Raw genomic sequence first — 16,781 nt, forward strand, 5'->3', positions numbered from 1 at the left:
AGGCTGCTGCGCTCGCTGAGCCCTCGTCATGGCCCGTCATGGATCTGCCTGCCGAAGACTCTATGTAACACTTCAAAAGGGTCAGTTCCGACCAGTCCCTCACAGGCTCACGGGTCCGAGAAAAGCTTATGGCCCATCCATCTCAGTCCGCAGACATCGAGGGGTACAGGACTCGACCACGTCAGAGCCTGCAATCTCTGAGCTTCTGGCGTCCTCGAATTATGACTGGCGATGGGGCACACGCAGCGCCGTCTTGGTCATTTGCCTGCCGGTCCTGTTCAGCTCGATCCTCCGATGATGCCAGTCCCGCGACCTGCACTCTGATTGTCTTGGAAATCTGCACCTTGGGACAGCGGCGGCAGGGAGTGGCGGCCGTCGGCCCCGATGAGGGTGTGGAGCCGGACGCTCAGCCTGTGGAAGTTTGAGGTTTCTTGAGTCAGTTTCTTGGTACTAGGCCGGATTGAATTTTCAATGGCGGTTTCAGGAGGCAAAGAGGCAGCGTTGCTTGAGCGAGAGATTCGCCTCCTTTTGCACATCCTCGCCAGCATGAAGAGACGAACGTTGAGATGATCACCGGTGGGAAGCCCAATGGTGCCCAAGGTGGAGAGGTCGATGGCCTACAGTTCGGTCGGGTGTCTAGCCAAAAGGGCCATGATGGTGTTGTCGATGCCTTCCAGAAGCCGCGCCAGAAAGTCAGTAGCGAGAGTCCGTGTGGGCACATGACTTTTGAGGCTCCCGAGCGGGAGGGCACTTGTCGGACGTGCTCCCTGGGGCCTCGTCGATCGTCTTCCCGTGCCCGCCAATTGGCACGTCGCGATCGCGTTTGCGGAGCGCGCGTGATGCAGCCCGAAGACGGTTGTTTTGTCTTGTACCGCGGCGGCTTCGTGTAGATGCAGCCCGTGGCTGTTGTTTTCACGGCTGCATTGCTTCGACCCGTTCGCTTCCCGGCGGCCTGGCAAGCTGCCGGGAACATGTGGAACAGCGGAAATGCCGGTTCTCGCCGCAGGGAGACCCATCAGGAGTCTCCCCCGTGAATCCGGTTCGATGTTTTTTGAGCGCTGGCTGTCTGATGGGTTGCTGGCCCTTGCCGTCTGAAGGCGCGAGACAAGGTCAGCCTGGACAAGCAGAGAGTCTATGCATCGTGGGAAAGGTGTGCGCGTGCATGCCATGCAACCAAAAGGACGAAACAGCCAACGGGGCCACCATCGTGGAATCTGTGTCCCTTGCGACGCGACAGCCACCAGAATGCTCGTTGAGCAGCGCCCCAAGCTTGGCAAGAGCAATTTGACAGTTCTCGGGGTAGGATTCACAGGTAGTGTATCCGTAAAGACGGGATAGCGTCGCACCGCCGGCCGACGGTCATCTCGGAGTCAGTTCATCCCACTCAGCTAAGTTTAGCTAGCAGACGTGGTTTCCTCGTGTGGGTGGGTCTAACGAGATTTAACATGCCCATCCCTCCAACTGCCGGCGTCTGGCCTGACGGGACACTCCTGAACGAGTGGTCGTTGTCGTGTCTAGCCGTCGCCGTCCAGTTGCCAGCGAGGCGAGTAGTAGGGCAAGCAAAGCAAGGCAAGGCGAGGCTAGCGCTGCTCTATCCCGTGCTAGTCAAGCTGGAGACGTCGTTTGGCCGCGACTGACAGAGACGAGGTTTCGGCACGGGCGTTTCATGTCCAGATCGAGAAAGGACAATGTAAGGAACTCGACAAGAGGTGTGCAGGACAAAAGTTCTGAGCTGCTCAATGACGAACGGAACGGCCGTCGCGGGCATTATTAAACAAACCATGGGCTGTGGCCACGATCGGGAGACTGGGGCGCGCTATTGACGACTCCATTCCGACTTTTGGTTTTTTCTCTCGTCTCGCCCTTGATCCTGACTAGTCCGGGTCGCGGGAAGCACCCAGTTGGCTGATATGTGCACCCGCCACGCTGGAGGGTCTTGATGGCGGTCTCTGATATTATCTTGGATCCAGGTGAGGCTTGGGTGTGCCGTCTTTGTCCCTGGGGTGCATTGGACGGGAGGCGGAGGGCGCTACAGCATTGACAATGGTACGGTGATTGGTTTCGAGGTGCGATCAGGCCGGGCGTTCGTCGAGTGTGTGTGTGCGCGTGCGTGTCCGGCTCAGCGGTCGTTAGTGCGGCGGAAGAGAGACACTGGCTAGGAGATGTCGTTGCTTCGGCACGGAGTCGACGGGAGGCTGAGGCTGCACGGTGGCAGCAGGGCTGACGCAGATGTCGACGGCATCGTCGTTGTCTTGATAAACTTGGAACGCTAGCTGAAGGCCTCGACGAACGGCCATCCTGGGGCTCGAGGGCATCTGGCATCTGGCATCTTGTGGCGTCTGCCACAGCGCGGACGCCTGAAGAGAGCGGTGTATCGCCTGCCGCGAGAGAAGGAGAAGAAAAGGACAGTAGCCGACAAAAATAGACAAGATTTTCGGTTTCGCGGCCCTCACCGAGGCTGTTGATGTGACCTGGTCTTCCTGGTTGACGACAAACAAGGATGCATGATGGTCGATGTTTAGGGGTGGCCTGTGAGCCTGAGGCAGGGTCAGGTAGGAGGCCGCAGGGACGCCGGTTCTCCTGCGGTACTTGTCGAATACTCTGACGGTGATGCTGTCGTGTTGTAGCGTCGTGACGATGGCACCCAGCAGGCACAGACGTGATGGAGCATGATGCCAATCGTGCCCGTGGACGACCGTCTGCAAGGTACCTCCCAAGTCTTCAGTGAGAGGCGCACTGTGAAAGGTGCGGCATCGAGGGGCACGGCCCATGAAGCAAGTCTGGGGGCCAAGGCACACGGAACACCAACGTCAGGGGTCGGAGCGCTGAACCTGGTCGCACAATGGAAGGCAGTAAGCGACAATGGAAGGATGAATAGAAGCTTGCATGGAACAATCATGGAAGCCTTCCCCCCAGAGGCCCAAGGGTCGATGCATAGGAAACGACGTCGGCGCCCGTCAATCATTCTGTAGCCGCCGCGCCGAGTTGACATTCGACTATGACCTGCCAGGAACAGATATTCCCTCCCGCTAGCGCCGTGTTGCGCCGCGGCGCTGTTTATCGGCCGATGATGCAGATATCCAGGCTATTCGCAGACGGCAGCAAGCAGCTCATGCGACTGAACCTGGGATCTTCACTTTGTTGCGGAGATCCGGCAGCCGCATCCCCTTCCCCATTCCAGTCCCCTTCTCGACGTGCAGTACGTACGTACATACCTGTCTCTTCAGCTGTTGAGTTGGTTGCAGTATGTAAGCCAGCCGCCTGAAACAGCTTGCCCCGAGGATGGTTGTACGACTCGTACACGCTCAATTTAGCTCGGGTTTGCTGTTTGGGACGATGCTGGCCGCAGAGTCGTTAACCTCGTCCGCCTTACCACATGCTCCATACTTTGCAATACACACAGCATCGAGCAGAGCCTCCAACCGCCTTTTGGCTCTGCTGACCGCTTCTCTGCATCATCTGCGCCTGACCGTCGAAGCCTGTTCTCGACTCGTCCGTGCTGGGGTTAGGGGGCTCTCTTTTCTCGCTTCTCCCATTCCCCACGTCTCTCGCTCTTCCTCTTCGAGGTTGGCGGTCAGTGTCACCAGATTGCTCGTGAGCTTCGACTGATTAGGATCTCTGTAACTGCAGTAGTACGACCCGCACAGACAATCGTTGTTCAATGTCGCCTGCGGCAATCTCCGTCGATGCTCGCTAGTCTACAGACCCCCATCACCTTGACCACTCCACGTACCTTGCATTGCGGGTGTAATAAACGATGCCGCATGAGTGCCTTAGCCCATGGTAGATGCCGTGCTGTGCGGCGCGCCTGTGTCTGAGCTGCTGCGAGAACGTAAGGTCCATGTCTTGACGATGCGGATACCGCTAGCTTCTGTGGGAGTGGTAAGCTCTGGCAAAGGGCCGCCCATTTGCAATGGGACCCTGCCCGAGCCAGTCTGAGCTTCGGGAGCAGAGCCGCGGGATATTACGATGACGGTTGACGGTTGGGAGTCATCCCTTGCCCTGCTTGTCCCGTGATGCATCGCGCTGGTCATGCCGGAAGCCCATTGCATGCCCCCATCATCCAGTCATTTCAAACTTCAACCCCTCTCTTTCCCAACGGCGGTCCCGTTCTCAAGTCAAGGCAGCCATGCGCGCGCACTCGAACGGGAGGCCAGGGCGACAAACACACACACACACACGATAATGTCGACCGTACGGACGTTTTGTCTGAGCTGCCCGAGCCCGACAACCATAACCATGGCCAGGCGCGAGCTGAGCGCTGTACGGTACCGTGACCGTGTGAGCGAGACGGGCCTCCAGTCCGTCCGCGCGACGCCAGGAAGCGCGTCCAAGGCTGATACGATGCCAGGTGCCCTGCTTGCCAGGCCCTGCCGTGTGCAGCAAGAAGTCCGTGTAATCTTGCTCGGCCGGCCAATTACCCGGGGACCCCTGAGCTCGACCAACCTTCTCGAAGCATTCCAGAAGGAGTGGAGAGGGAAAAAAGGGCCTGCAGGGGCGGTTTGACCTCGGGGTTCCACCCTCGTCGCAGATGAAGCGGCGAGACGGCGGCGCAGCCCATCCCTTTGACGCAGCCGTAATTCCATCCAGGCTTCTACGCCGTCAATCCCTTCTAGAAGGCTTCTGGAAACCTTCCCCGGCGGGACTAGTGCCAATCTCCCAATTTCCTGCCTTCATGCATGGACCATCGCCTCTCCCCACGCATCCAGCTTTTGTGCCAGGCTTTGCTTCCATCCCTGCAGCATCTTGTCACAGATGTTGGCGGCGGCACCCCTTTTTGGCCGCTGCTCCCTGGCTCAGATGCTCAGCTGCCCTGCACAAGAGCCGGCCCAGCAGAGGTAGAGACGTCAAGGCCGTCCACTTGGTGATGCTGATCCTCGGCGGAGAGGGGTCGGCTGTTGTGCGTCCCTGTCGTGTGTATCCCTCTGGGGGCCGATTCCGACTCCAATGGCATGTTGTTCTCCATGGACGTTTGCTCGAGTACCGCAGTACGAGCAGGGCGGCCTGCAGGATGGCTTTTTGAAGACGTTTCCCCAGCGAGGAGGCTGCAAGCCCGGCGCGTCATTCAGCATTTGAATTAGGAACCCCGCTAACGTGCAGAATACTCGAAGCCGTCGACGGAGGCTTCTGTGCTCCTGCTGCATGTACCACGCCACGGACACACAGTGCCCTCCTACTGTCCGAAGCGCAGTCCAGTTGCAAAGGGCCCTTGGGACAACGGTTCAACGGCTGCGTCTGTCTTGTCCCAAGGGCCATTAATAGATCCTAGTGTGCCAAACGGCCAACACAGAGGATGACGATTTGTTCAGGTCAAATGGCTTGTCCCCAAGGCTGGCGTGTGTGATTGCCAGGCCTGTTCACCGTCACGGCGCGCCAGAAGGTTTCCTCTGGCAAACAGACCTCTCTTCCAGAAGGAATGGAGTGATTCCATGATATTGCCCCTTTCATACGGCGGAGCAGCCGGGTGCCCCTGCACCTTGCATCGTTGCACTCTCGCAAGGCCCTTGGATCGAGATTGGCCATGCTATAGCAAAGAGAGGCTCGGCTTCAGACGTCAGTGACAGCACGGAATAGGCATGGGCTGGGAAGGGGGAGCAAGGGACCATTCAAACAGCTCCAGAGCAACTTTGTTTCGTGACTTTGATACGTGCTCTGAAGGCCGCAGCCAATTTCACGGCGTCCGAGCGTTCATTAGATGGCACTCTGCACCTCGTGCCGTAACATTACGGTCATGGGCATAATGATGCATTTCTTCCCTTTCCCTTCGAGGTTCGGCTGCCAAGAAGCAGCTGGCGCAAACACTAGGGTGGCGACAGCTTCTGCGGCGGCTAGTCTCCAAGATGGTCTTTGTGAGGGTGCCGCGTGGGAAATGAGCGGTAATGAACTGCGCCTGCCCATTGTCGGGGGCTGGTTGCCGTTCATGTAAGGTGCCAGGCCATTGCAGGTAGACGTCAGGCACGGCCGTACGACGCGGAGGCGAGAGATGTGCGTGAGATGCTGCGAAGAGATCCGGATACTGCGCGTTGGGTGATCTGGGACTCGGGATAATGCGAGATGGAGTGGCTCTGGCCACACTCTGTCTGCCCTCCATGACAGCGCACGCTCAATGATGCCCGGCCGGCGACAACGGTGCTTGCCCAATCGAGGAGGGGAGTGGCGACATGGAAGCTTTGGAACATTCGTCTGGCACAGGGTCAGAGCACCGCCAAGTCTACCTTATCTGACGAGCACTGGCGGTGGTGGTGGTTGGGTAGGTACCCGAGTGCCGGCGGCCACATTTTGGCCATCGCCAGGCCCAGGGATGGCATGGCACGGCGGGCGCTGGATGGATGGCCACCTTCACGGCCAGAGGCTGGTCATTGATCAACGGGTGTTGGCGAGAGATTCATCAGTGGCCGTCGTGTGCTCTGAGTGCTGGGGTTTCCCGCTCATTATGTTTTCTTGGTTGCGCAGTGCACCCTCACGAGCCTCCACGAAGGCCAGACTCCCATTGTCAAGTCAGTTCAGATTCTGAGCAGTTCGGGCAGCGGGCAGTCCCTGGCGGCATGGGAAACAGATGCGAGCAACCACCCCTGCTCCGCCCTATCGTAGGTTTTGTCTGTGGGGATGCGAAAGGTAATTTGGTGTGTCTCGTTCTAGCATTTGACTGGGAGACGAGAGGTCCACTCTTTTGGTGGAGATGATGGCAGAAATAACCCGATTGTTTGATGATGACGAGGCAAAACGAGAGAAAAGCCAAATAGTCGCCGGGGGGGTTGCTCTGCTAGGCGAGCCAGCCCAGCCAGGGGAGCGGACAGACAGCGCTGGGAGGTGTCTAGGTTCCTGGCGAGGGCCCCTGAAGAGCAACGGGGAGCAGAGGGACGATGAAGATGATGATGAGCACGACGGGCGGTAACTGCGGCGGCGGCAGGCGGCGGTGTCGGCGGCAGCTGCAGGTAATTGTCAGGTACGCACGTAGCGGTGATGACAGGTGGTCCCCTATTCTGATTGATGATGCAGGGCGTGCAGATCGGTCCGTATTGTTTGTCTGTTTTCTCAACGGCTCATTTGACATGGACATGAAGCGCCGTGATGGAGGGTGGTCAACGGATGGGAGGTGGTCGTTGCTGTCGCGTTGCTGCTGGGTCTGCTGGGTGTCCGTAGTCATGGTACTGCGTAGACCAGTTAGTTGGACAGTCGACCGGGCTTTGACATTGACATTGGCATTGGCATTGGCATTGGCATTGGCATAGGGAGGCGTCCATGTCGTTGGTGCCGCTATTCGTGCCCAAGGTCCGCCGTAGCCATTGCTGGCCGCTGTCGTGCCGTGCTCAGGCCGTTTGGTGCATAATGTCTGTTCCTGTGATTCCCGTCGTCGCTGACTGGGGCATTTGCTTCCTTTCCGTCGACGGCGCTGCCAATGGCAATTGCAAAAGACGACTGTAGAGAGAATGGGCAGTCCGCCCGCAAGCGTCAGCTCCAGGTGCAGCTCGCAGGGCGGTCCCAACCCCTGAATGGCCTCCCACGACTAGCGGTGGCCCAACCGGCAACGGAACAACAGCACAAGGACGATCGTCACCGACATGGAGGTCTCCTTGGTCCAACAGGGCAGATCCAGCACCTCCCGTCAGGTTACCTCAGGCCTCTCAGGGAGCACTCCGTGTGCACGAGTGAGCTGAGGTCACCCGCTGCCCGGGCAAGTCAAAGTCGAGGGCGGCCAGCACTGTGCGCACTGGGTACGACAGGCGCAGGCGCAGGCACTGGCAGTGGCAGGCAGGTACGTGTGGTGGGAACTTGCGGCAGGTGGAAACTCAGTGTACGGTTTGGGCGACAGAAGGGCAGGGAAGGCAGGAAGAGGAAAGGACGTGGAAGGCGAGGAAGGCAGGGGTGGGCGAGCAGGGCAGGGGGCACGCACCCTTGCTGAGGAAAGGACGTGCAAAGATGTGACCTAAGCAGGGTGAGGTCCCCACGTACCGAAGTACCCTCGTACCCACTCACCTCAGGGCCACCTAGGGTGACCTAGGATGACCTCCTGGCCCTGCCAACCCCCGTCACCCCCGTTCGTTCCTGCTTCAGCGTGAATGGCCCCGGTGTCCACTCTGGCCAGCGTCCCAGCTAAACCGTTCGTTTCAATTCACCAAGCTTCCGCACTTGGGACATCTCACTTGACCTGACTTGGGGGGAGGGTGCGCGTGCGAGTCGAGCACCTCGCATCTCAGGAGCTGCCTTTCTCGCTGTTACTTGTGTGTGTGTGTGTGTGTGTGTGTGTGTGTGTGTATGCGTGTGTGTGCTCGCCTGGTACTGTGTGCAAAAGATTGAATGAGGATGGAAAGGTACGCAGCGCACTCGTGGGTGTGTGTGGTGGAAGAGGCCATGTATGAACGAGATGAGTGCGTGTGTAATGAATCTTTTTTTTCCTCTCCTCTGCCAGCGAGTGTCAAGTCAGACAGGACACGCCGGGCCATCAAACAAGTACCTCGCTCTGCAAAGTATGTACGAATGTACCTCGACACACCGTCCGTCATCCGTACCTCACTTTTGCCTACCTACCCTTACTTATCCTTATTCATATTCTGCTCTCACCTCTCATTCGATTCATAAAGTAAACCCATTTCTTTTGTCCCCATCCCGTCCGTCCACCACCGTCCATCGTCTTGCCCATGTCCACAACAACCTGTCCGGCCCCTACCTGGCTCTTCTGATCGATCCGTTACCCCCCCCTTCCCTCCTTCCTTTCTGCCCCCCCGGTCTCACTAAAAGGATCGTCTCCGTGGTTGACATTTTTATAATACCTGCCGAACCCCGTCCGTCAGTCCCTGCGCTCCGCCTGCTGCGTCACAGCTTCTTCCTTCCTTTCCCTTGCTCTCTGCTCAGGCTCAGGCTTTTGCTCGCACCGCCGCAACGCACCGCATCCCACACACGCGCATACACCAAGCAGGAAGGGGGCCCTTTTTTCCCACACCTTACATATCTCAACGCTCCCTCTGCAGTAGCGACAAAACTCAGTCAACCGTGCTTTCTTTTTCCTACCTTTTCTTTCCTTTCCTTGCCATTGACGACGCATTCCGACACCGAAAAGGAACTGCAAACCCGCATTGAGATACCCAGGTCGTGGTCATCAGGTAAGCTGCACCGCTTTTTTCTGTTTACTTTCCTGCCCCCCTTCATTTCTGCCGCTGCCGCATCGAGGTCCATCGAGGTCGTCGTTTGCCCGTTTCCCGTTCCTGTTTGCAGCGTTCACGTCGTTGGCCTGTTCACCCGGCAGTGTTCCTGGCTTGTTCCCACGCCATTTGGGTTGTTGCCGCTGGCTGCCGCTGCCACTGCCACTGTCTGCTCCTTTCTCCTTGCTGCGCGTGGCGGTACGTACCTCCAACCGTGTTGGCCTGTGGCTGCCGCCTTGCCTGGGGCCACTTCTGGGGCTGTCCAGCGCCTTGGTCACGTCGCCGCAGCTAAATTTTTTTTTTTTTTTTCCCTCTCACCTCGCGCTCTCACACGTCCACTTTTCCCCTAACCCTGCCGGACCATCTGCACCCCCGATCATAAGGTTTCTTGGCCCCTGTTACCTCATCTCATCCGAGACCGTCTGTACGCGAACTTTGACAAACACTCCTCGACACTGGACAGCCCTCGGCGTCGGAGGCACCAGCTCTTCCTTCCACACTCTCTCTCCCGGCCATCAATCCTGGCTTTGACACTCTTCTAGCCTGTATATCAGGCCTTCCATCTGCATCTACTGACAGGAGGCGCGTCTAGTTGGTCGATCTGATACGGCCGCCTTCACACCTATTCACTCCCTCTGCTTTTCCGCCTTCACCGCGACTCGACTCGCACACATCCGAGAAGGACATAACCATCCCTCGATCGACTCTACGAGTGCTCTCCGCACGCGTGCCATCTCCGACAATTAATCTGTGGTGGGCTGTGCCTCCGTTCTACGATCATCACCACTCCTTGCGCCACGTCGATATTCTTACCGACACAACCCGAGTCACTATATATAATCGTCACCGCTTCGGCTACCCACTCAACACCAAGCAACACCGATCTCGACTCGAGCGAAGCTTGACCCGGGCGGATACTTTGGGCGGCAAGGACGAGCAACATACTGGTCTGTGATCTTTTTTGTGATCTTTGATCGGTCTCTCCCGGATTTTTCGCAGCACCCGTACAAGGTAAGCCTGCGACCACAACCCGTCAGTCTGATTCAGCCCGGATCCGCCACCAGGTGCTCCTGGCACTTCTAGTCATGCCAGCGAGCATGCCGGGCTACCCCCGCGATCATTTTGCCTTGCCCAACCCTGTGTGTGGAGTCGCACTCAAAACGCTCCCTACTCGTGGCGATGTGCTTCCCCCCTCAAGATGGCGCTGCTCCCTAGGCGCCTTCGTCCTTTTAGCCTCTTGCCTCTCGGTGTCGCTCTGTATACTAACTTTTTTCAAGAACACGCAGTCCTTTTGAACCTAAAGTCACCTTCGTCTGACGCGGTGAACCGTCCGAAAACCATCCTGCAAGCTGGCCATCCACGCAGCAGGGATACTGACACCGACTGGCGATTTCCATCGTAATATGAGGTCGCCTGTTCCGGGCGAAGTAATGGACATTGGCAACTTGATGAATCAAAGAGCTATGCAACAACACGCCCCCATGCACACCGGAAACACCCCGGATCGCCAGATGCCTCATCTCCCTCAACTCACCGCGAGAAACATGGCCGAACCCCCAATGGACCGCGCCGGCTCCCCTCACGGATCTGAATACTCCCAGCACTCTCGTCACACCATGGAAGGTGTTCCACGATCATACCCGTCGCCCAGCGCCGGCTCATACCCCTCTCCCAGCGCCATGGTCGGCGCCCCGATGTCCATGCAAGTTCCTGTCTCTCACATGGCACCGATCCTGCCTGGCATCCCGCAAGAGATGTCCCAGCACATGGGCTATAAGGCGCCCGAGCAGCAGGCACCTCAGCAGCCTGCAAAGGCCTACCCGTGCAGCACCTGCGGCAAGGGCTTCGCCCGCCGCAGCGATCTGGCCCGTCACGGTATGTACTAGCCAAGGCTTCGAGGTTCAGCACTAACTCGAACAGAACGCATTCACAGCGGCATCCGCCCTCACGTCTGCGACTTCCCCAACTGCGGCAAGCAGTTTATCCAGCGATCTGCCCTCACCGTCCACCAGCGTGTCCACACGGGCGAAAAGCCTCACATGTGTGAGCGGTGCGGCAAGCCTTTCAGCGACAGCAGTTCCCTCGCCCGTCACCGCCGAATCCACTCCGGCAAGCGTCCATACAAGTGCCCGTACGCCGACTGCCAAAAGACCTTTACCCGCCGCACCACCCTGACCAGGCATCAAAACCACCACACCGGCACCGTTGAGGAGGCGGCTGCGGCCACCGCCGCTGCGCTTGCCGCCCGCGGAGCTGCTGCGAAGCCCACCCGCTCCGACGGCGACGCCATGTCCAACCGTGGCTCCCCTCTGACGACACCCTCCCCCGGCCAGCGGACCCTGTCAATGTCTCCCAGCGCGGACAACATGCACCGTGCCAACGCCGAGTTCCAGTACATGGGCAACAGCTCCCTCCCCGTGCACCTCCAGCGCGACATGCACGTCGGCAGCCCTGCGTCGACAACATCGGCCGGCTACAATAACGGCATCCGCCCGACCTCCCACCCTACGGGCTACGGACCTCCTCCCACGCTGGAGCCCAGTGTCGAGCAGCACTCGGGTCCCGGCAGCGCAGGCGGCAGCCCTCACATGAGCAGCGTCGGCTGGCAGTCCCCGTCTCACGTCCCGTCGCCCTCGCACAGCAGCAACGGCGGCAACGGATACACCTACCCCGACCCCGACGCGTACCCGTCTGCCCCCTCCCTCGGCGGCCAGATGTTCTACGGCAACGCCGGCCAGGTCCGCCGCCCCCAGAGCACGGAGCCCCCCGCCGCCTACGATATCAAGGGTCGTCAGAGCGAACTGTGGGCGGGCGCCCACTAGGAGTCTCAGGGCGAGTGATCTGTCTGCGTCTTCCTTGGACAGTTGTGTCTTTTTTCTTTTTCCTCGAGTAACGAAAAGTTTGTGCATGGCAAGGTGGTGGGTGGGTAAATACATACAACTTTAATACTGCGGGCTGCACCGGGAACGGGTCAGGGAGATACCACAGGGTCGGTCAGCCATCTGGTTCGTTTAAAAACACGCCTTTTCTTTTGTAGCTTGATAGACGGGCGGAAAGCACAACTTCATGATGACTCTGGGCCTGCATAGGCATTGGCGGGAGGCAACGGTTGGGAGGAGTTTCCAAGATCAGGAAACGAGCGCTCCTGGGCGGGACACCCCGATAAAGGACTGAACTCTTGTTTTGTTGCGGATCTTTGTTTGCAAACCTGTACTAGACAATGAACGCGAGTAGCTTATTCTTCTCATCACAAGTCTGTGAATTCAGTGACAATCCAGGTGGGGGGCAGTGTTCTCAACAGCTTCAATCATGGTACACCTAATACCTCGACGGGGACGAAAGTAGCAGAGAAACCGACAACAACGAGGACGAGAAAAGAAGACGACAGGAGACGACGACGACAGAAACCGACGATGATGGACGACAACTATGGACGACGGCGATGGACGACGGCGATGGACGACGACGATAGACGATGATAAACGACAACAAAATAGGCGATTAGAAGGGACACGGATTACACGCATGTGTGGTGGACACTGCCTGGCTGGCAAAACTCCTGCGATCTCAGTGACAATCCAAGTGGGGAGCAGACGTGACCAGGGCCAAGCTTGAGGTTCGATCTCACGATGGTCAGTGTGCCGACGACGGGGCGAGTCTAAGGTAGCGTTGCGTTGGATGGTCCGGGGGACGGCGACCCGCTGCACTTGGCAAACTTTTGATGGAATGGCAGCTGGGCCGACGGGCTTCGTTCGATGCCAAGGGGACGGCCACGCGAGCCTACTTTAACAAGTGGCCTCGCTTCTGCATGCGCTGACAGCGGCTGGATGACAGCTTTTCGGCCGAACCCATTTCCTCATCAACGAAAGCTGATGACCAAACGCGGTTCTTGTTTTCTAATCGGGGCGTTCCAGCCTCAGCAGCAGAAGTGAGGCGGGCGGGGCGATTCAGACCCGAGGCATACGTCGTTTGCTCTGGTCTCGGATTGATGAGAAAATCAGAAAAAAAAAGCGTTTCTGCAGGGGCAGAGGACCGCCTTCCACGGGTGGCATCTGGTTGGTCGGCTGTCTCGCAGGTGTTGGTTGCTGCATTTGCTGCATGTGGGAAATAAGTGATTACTCAACTCGAAATCTTGAATCGTTCTTCTGAGGTCAGGAGCTCGGATAATGCGAGAGGAAACCGGAGACGGATGGCTCCCTTTTTGGCTTTAGTGAGACGAGCAGGGCGGGCGTTGCGCGTGGCATCCCCCAAAAAGTAGATTGCTAGTCCGAATGTAGCCGTTTTCCAGTTCTTGCTTGTCGTTCTGAATCGCTAATCCGAACGTCTCGTTCTCGGTAGCCCCCAGAGATGACTCGATTAGTATACAATCTCTGGTGGAACCCTCGCCCGTGTTTGCTTGTCTTGGTGTAAGCCGAGAAGGGGAGGGGGAGGGGGGTGCGTAAGAGAGAGAAACAGTGTCTGGGTGTTTGTGGGATATTTATCCCACTGGCAGCTCAGCCGGCGGGAAGCAAGCCTGATTACTATTCAATGTCGTGCCTTGGGTGTCTTGACCTCACCTGAGGCGTGGGCGGCCGAAGTGAGAAAAAAAAGAAGACACTCTCTCGAGACTTAAGATGCATGGCCAGCCCTGATTCATTCTTTCGCTTTTTGCCCGTCCATCCCCGGATTGAAGTTAGTAGTCCCCGCAGAGCGTGTAGCTGATCCCACGCGGTTTGACGCCATCGCGGACCGAGGCTTTTCTGCTTCGGGGCTAAGAGGAATATCAAGTTTTCGCCCACCACTCCCAATACTCTGCAGAATCTCACGACGCACAAAACAAAATGACAGTCATTCGTATCGAGGCCGTCACGGACATGCTCTGTCCGTGGTGCTACGTCGGCAAAAAGAACCTCGACCGCGCGATCGAGCTGTACCGCGAGACGGACCCGTCCGCCGAGTTCCAGGTGGCATGGAAGCCCTTCTATCTCAGCCCGGCGATGAAGAACTCTGGTCGGTTGGCCGTCCATTCTCACCCAGACTCACACTGACGCAGACAGGATACGATAAGCGCACCGTCTACACGAGGACGTTCTCCGCGGCGGGCGATTTTGAGACGGCTTTCGAACGCATCTCGTCCGACTGCAGCCGCGCGGGCATCAAGCTGGACATTAGCGGTACCACGGGCAACTCTCGGCAGTGCCACAAGCTCATCGCCCTCGCGTTGATGAAAGGCTTCGACGTGCAGGACCGGCTGCTGGACGCCCTGTTCCGGGGCCACTTTGAGGAGGGTGCCGACATTTCGGACAGGGAGTTCCTGCTAGCGGCGGCGGCGGAGGCGGGGCTGGACGAGCACGAGGCTGCGAGGGTGCTCGACAGCGAGCGGGCTGGCGAGATTGTCGACGGCGAGGTCATCCGGGCGAGGAAAGCGGGCGTCAACGGCGTGCCCACCTTCACCATCCAGGGCCGGTGGAGAGTCGGCGGGAAACAGGAGCCGGACGTCTTTCTGAGAGTGTTTGAGAGAGTTGCCGAGGAGTGAGTGAGACGTTTGCCTAGTCGAGTCAGCAGCATAGCGGCGCGGATGATACCACAGTTGAGCATCGGGTCTGGTAATAAGTTTATTCATCGCCTTTTCTGCCCCTCACCACAGGACCTGTCCCTGATCGGCCGTGACAAAGCCAGTCTGAAACCTATTCTATAAGACCGAGGAAACCTATCCGAAATCGCCCAAAGAGCCGCCGCCCATCAAAACGCCAGAAATGCAGCCGAGTGTGTCCGTCTACCGCTTCGTAAGGTGGCTGTAGTCCTTGAGCAGATGCTCCATGTGCGTGTTAGTCGTCTTGCCGGTGCGGCGGACGGCGCGCTTCTTTTGCTTGTTGTTCTTGGGATCGACCTTCTTGATGAGGCTCGGGTCGGCGCTGGCGGGCTTCTGCCCGACGGAGACGAGCTTCTTGACGATGTCGTCGGTGCTCGGCACCTCGACGGCGTTCCACATGCGCTTGAACTCGTCGTCGACGTGGTGATGCAGCGTCGCGTCGTCGAGCCAGATGGCGCGCGGGTGCTGCTCCTTCTTCGTCTTGACGATGAGGATCTTGTGCTCGCGCTCCAGCTCCATCAACGCCTGGTCGCAGTCGGGCCAGCCGTCTTTCAGGTCCTTGACATTGGTCCCCTCGGCGTCCTTCTTGCTCTGCAGGTGGCGCAGGAGCGAAATCTTGTCCTTGACACCAGGGATGATGGGCCGGTGGACGTACGTGCCGGTCCTCCATGTCTGCTCCGAGAGCTTCGAGTCGGGGACCCACTGGATGCGCGGATGGCGACGCATGGCCTCGACCAGCGACTGCTTGTGCTTGTCGGTGCTACGCGTCTGGCCCAGGTGGTCAAAGATCTCCGTGGCCGTCTTCGGCTCGTCCTTGCCCTTGAGCCACTCGAGGGCATACTGCATCTGCGTGAAGACCTCCTGACCAAAACTAGTGTTCTGAGGCTGCGAGTAGACGACAGCGTTGGGGTCGCGCTTGCGCTTGCCGGACGAGGCATCGTTCTTGGATGCGGTGCTGCCGACAGAGGGAGAGGGCGAAGGCGGCGCCAACGACGGCTTCTTGGCCGTCAGCTTGCTGGCGGCCGAGGCGAGCGAGCTGTTGAAGGCTGCCTTTTGCTTCTCGAGGAGGGACGACATCTTGGCGGGTGTGGACGGTCTCTAGTATATATTGGAGGGAGCTGATGACGGGTTGTAGATGCTTTTCAGCATACAGTCGTGGGTGGTTGCTGCACGTTTAGTGACCAGGCAGCCACGCGACTCTGCCGATCGAGAAGCAGAAACAAGATCAAGTCTTTCGGCAGTCTCTTCGCCGTCGCTCGTATCTCGTAGATTCCCAGTTTCCCCGACAACTCTTCGCTTCAATGGTCAGCTGCGTGAGCTGGGCGGCGTCGCGCTGTCGTCGGCGGCTCGCTGCCTCGTCCTCGCGGTCGCTCTCCTCGGGTCGCGCTGTCGTGCCTTGGTCGTTTTTTCTCCTGTCGTTCCCGCTGCTTCGACATCCACAATTATATCCAGTCGTTTGCTGCGATCAGCCGGTTGACAATGACGACGCAAGCAGGGTGACGGAGGGAAGATTCTTTGCTGAGCCGAGATGTGAAGCTGCTGATTCAATCTTCTTGGACGTTCGACGCTGTGGCGCACAGACGTGGCTGATGAGCTAAGCCACGGCAGGCACCTTATCTCCGATCGAATGAATTTCCGATGGACGCCTACGGACTCTCGCTTCCATCAATGAAAGACCCATCATGTACCTTGTGGGTGTCTCATGCAATCTTCCGATGGGTTCCGGCTGCTGTCTCTCAGAAGCTGGCGACAGAGTGGCTGTGGACATGGCATGCACGGGCCATGCCCCTAGGGCGGGTTGACACAAGAGTGGGAGCCGAAAGTGGCCGTCAAGAGTGGGAGTTGACCTTGGTAGATGTGGTTTTTGTGATTTTTGTAATTGAATTGACGGCAGACAAGTCTGGGCTATAGAGGTATGTCTGGAATAAGGCGTCCTGGCATTGGCCGCAATGGTTGGTGACATGCGCACCATCAAAGCGGTCAGCGCTGAGCAGCCAGTCACAAGGATCCCGAGTCCGAAATGTCCAGAGAATCGCAGACAGCAAGACACACTCATCCTTGTTGTCAAC

At 58.2% G+C, this 16,781-nt stretch overlaps 4 protein-coding genes across 4 annotated transcripts; 2 read left to right on the plus strand and 2 right to left on the minus strand.

Moving 5' to 3' along the window:
* Window positions 1-2,129: 2,129 nt before the first annotated feature.
* Window positions 2,130-2,771, minus strand: CGGC5_v002292 (uncharacterized protein; the record flags this gene model as incomplete). Its single annotated transcript, XM_032035277.1, has 1 exon — window positions 2,130-2,771. The coding sequence occupies one exon, from the start codon at window positions 2,769-2,771 to the stop codon at window positions 2,130-2,132; it is 642 nt and encodes a 213-aa protein (XP_031885706.1).
* Window positions 2,772-8,365: 5,594 nt separating this feature from the next.
* Window positions 8,366-11,962, plus strand: Zkscan3 (Zinc finger protein with KRAB and SCAN domains 3; the record flags this gene model as incomplete). The annotated part of the gene is made up of 7 exons (XM_032035280.2): window positions 8,366-8,369; window positions 9,088-9,101; window positions 9,733-10,087; window positions 10,140-10,151; window positions 10,418-10,538; window positions 10,600-11,015; window positions 11,061-11,962. The coding sequence occupies 7 exons, from the start codon at window positions 8,366-8,368 to the stop codon at window positions 11,960-11,962; spliced, it is 1,824 nt and encodes a 607-aa protein (XP_031885837.2).
* Window positions 11,963-13,960: 1,998 nt separating this feature from the next.
* On the plus strand, window positions 13,961-14,655 carry CGGC5_v002294 (uncharacterized protein; the record flags this gene model as incomplete). The annotated part of the gene is made up of 2 exons (XM_032035282.1): window positions 13,961-14,129; window positions 14,177-14,655. The coding sequence occupies 2 exons, from the start codon at window positions 13,961-13,963 to the stop codon at window positions 14,653-14,655; spliced, it is 648 nt and encodes a 215-aa protein (XP_031885835.1).
* A 240-nt stretch (window positions 14,656-14,895) lies between these two features.
* Window positions 14,896-15,789, minus strand: tfa2 (Transcription initiation factor IIE subunit beta; the record flags this gene model as incomplete). Its single annotated transcript, XM_032035283.1, has 1 exon — window positions 14,896-15,789. One exon carries the CDS (start codon window positions 15,787-15,789, stop codon window positions 14,896-14,898), a length of 894 nt encoding a protein of 297 aa, XP_031885836.1.
* Between the last annotated feature and the right edge of the window lie 992 nt (window positions 15,790-16,781).

This window comes from Colletotrichum fructicola (genome assembly GCF_000319635.2).
Source record: "Colletotrichum fructicola Nara gc5 chromosome Unknown KSG_Nara_v1_contig01, whole genome shotgun sequence".
NCBI lineage: Eukaryota > Fungi > Ascomycota > Sordariomycetes > Glomerellales > Glomerellaceae > Colletotrichum > Colletotrichum fructicola.